This window comes from Condylura cristata, unplaced genomic scaffold, assembly GCF_000260355.1.
Source record: "Condylura cristata isolate star-nosed mole 26May11 unplaced genomic scaffold, ConCri1.0 scaffold00003, whole genome shotgun sequence".
In the NCBI taxonomy this organism is placed as follows: Eukaryota; Metazoa; Chordata; class Mammalia; order Eulipotyphla; family Talpidae; genus Condylura; species Condylura cristata.
Genome location: NW_004567104.1, coordinates 2380208 through 2381441, shown reverse-complemented (window position 1 = coordinate 2381441; position 1234 = coordinate 2380208). Strand labels below are relative to the sequence as shown.

The 1234-nt window shown below is 30.6% G+C and overlaps 1 protein-coding gene across 1 annotated transcript in view; it reads right to left on the bottom strand.

The window, feature by feature from the left end:
- NMD3 (NMD3 ribosome export adaptor) overlaps window positions 1-1234 on the bottom strand; it is a 45785-nt gene that overhangs the window by 38689 nt on the left and 5862 nt on the right. The window contains 1 exon segment of the mRNA XM_004675379.2: window positions 954-1050. Within this exon segment, the coding sequence (XP_004675436.1) occupies window positions 954-1050 (97 nt within the window).

Here is a 1234-nt window from a genome sequence, read left to right as displayed (position 1 = left end):
AAAAAAAAATTAAAGACAAATCTAAAACCTGCAGTAATTGACAGTACATTTCATGTCATCATGATAAAGAAATTTTTGGAGACTGGACCCTTACAAGAACAGGGAATAAAAGTAAAAATATACAACTGGAATTACTTCAAATTAGAAAGTTTTCACACAGTAAAAGAAATCAAGTAGGTTAAAAAGACATCCTACTGAATGGGAAAAATATTCATAAACCATCCTGGGGCAACAGTTAACATATACTACATACATGGGGTTAATATCCAAGATATATACAAAATCTATTCAACTTAACACTTAAAAAACCTAATTAACAAATGGTCAATACATCCTAAAAGACAATTCACCGAAGAGGATCGATAGATAGGAAAGTGTCACTTTATTAAAGATGATGCAGGTCAAAACCACAAAAGGTATCATCTCACATCCAAAAGAATGGTACATATTAAAAAAGTGCAACAACAGAAAAAGAAACTCTATCATACTATTGATAAGACTATAAACCATTGTAGCCATTGTGGAAAGTGATGGGGATTTACCCTGAACAACTGAAAATGAAAATATTGTAACTCAGAAATCCCACTCTGATGTATCTCTTTGAAGAATATGAAACTTATCAACTCAAAGATTACATATTCTCTCATGTTTATTGCAGCATCTTTTACAATAGCTAAGAAACAACCTAAGTGCCCACTAATAGAGGACAGCATCAACATATGGAATAGCTATAATGGAAAATTGTTCAAATGTAAGATGAATGGCTGCCATTCACAATAAAATAGAATAAGAGGGAATTATGTACAGTCACTTTAAAAATAAAAGCAGGATTTGTAGAAGTAATATTTAATAGCTGTATTTAAATAACAACTTATGTATACAAGACTTTCTCTAAATGAGAGCTTAATTAAAAAACAAAAACTATAAAACCTGATTTTAGCTATTTGACTTACCTTACTCAAAGGGGCTTTTATTTTTTTTAAACACAAAGCAAGAAGTTCCCTGGATTCTAATGCACATTGTATCCAAGTTCCAGGTGGCTGAAAATATCTAAGAGAGAAGATAATACACTGAAATCCCAACATCACTCAAGAAAAACAAAAATTCCATCTTAATATAGAGAAGTAACACTGACCAATGATACCACCTCAGTTGACCTGAAGCACATAAGCCAATTAATTTTATTAATTTTAGAAACTTTCAATTAAACCTCTAATAATCTAAAAAGGTAAAA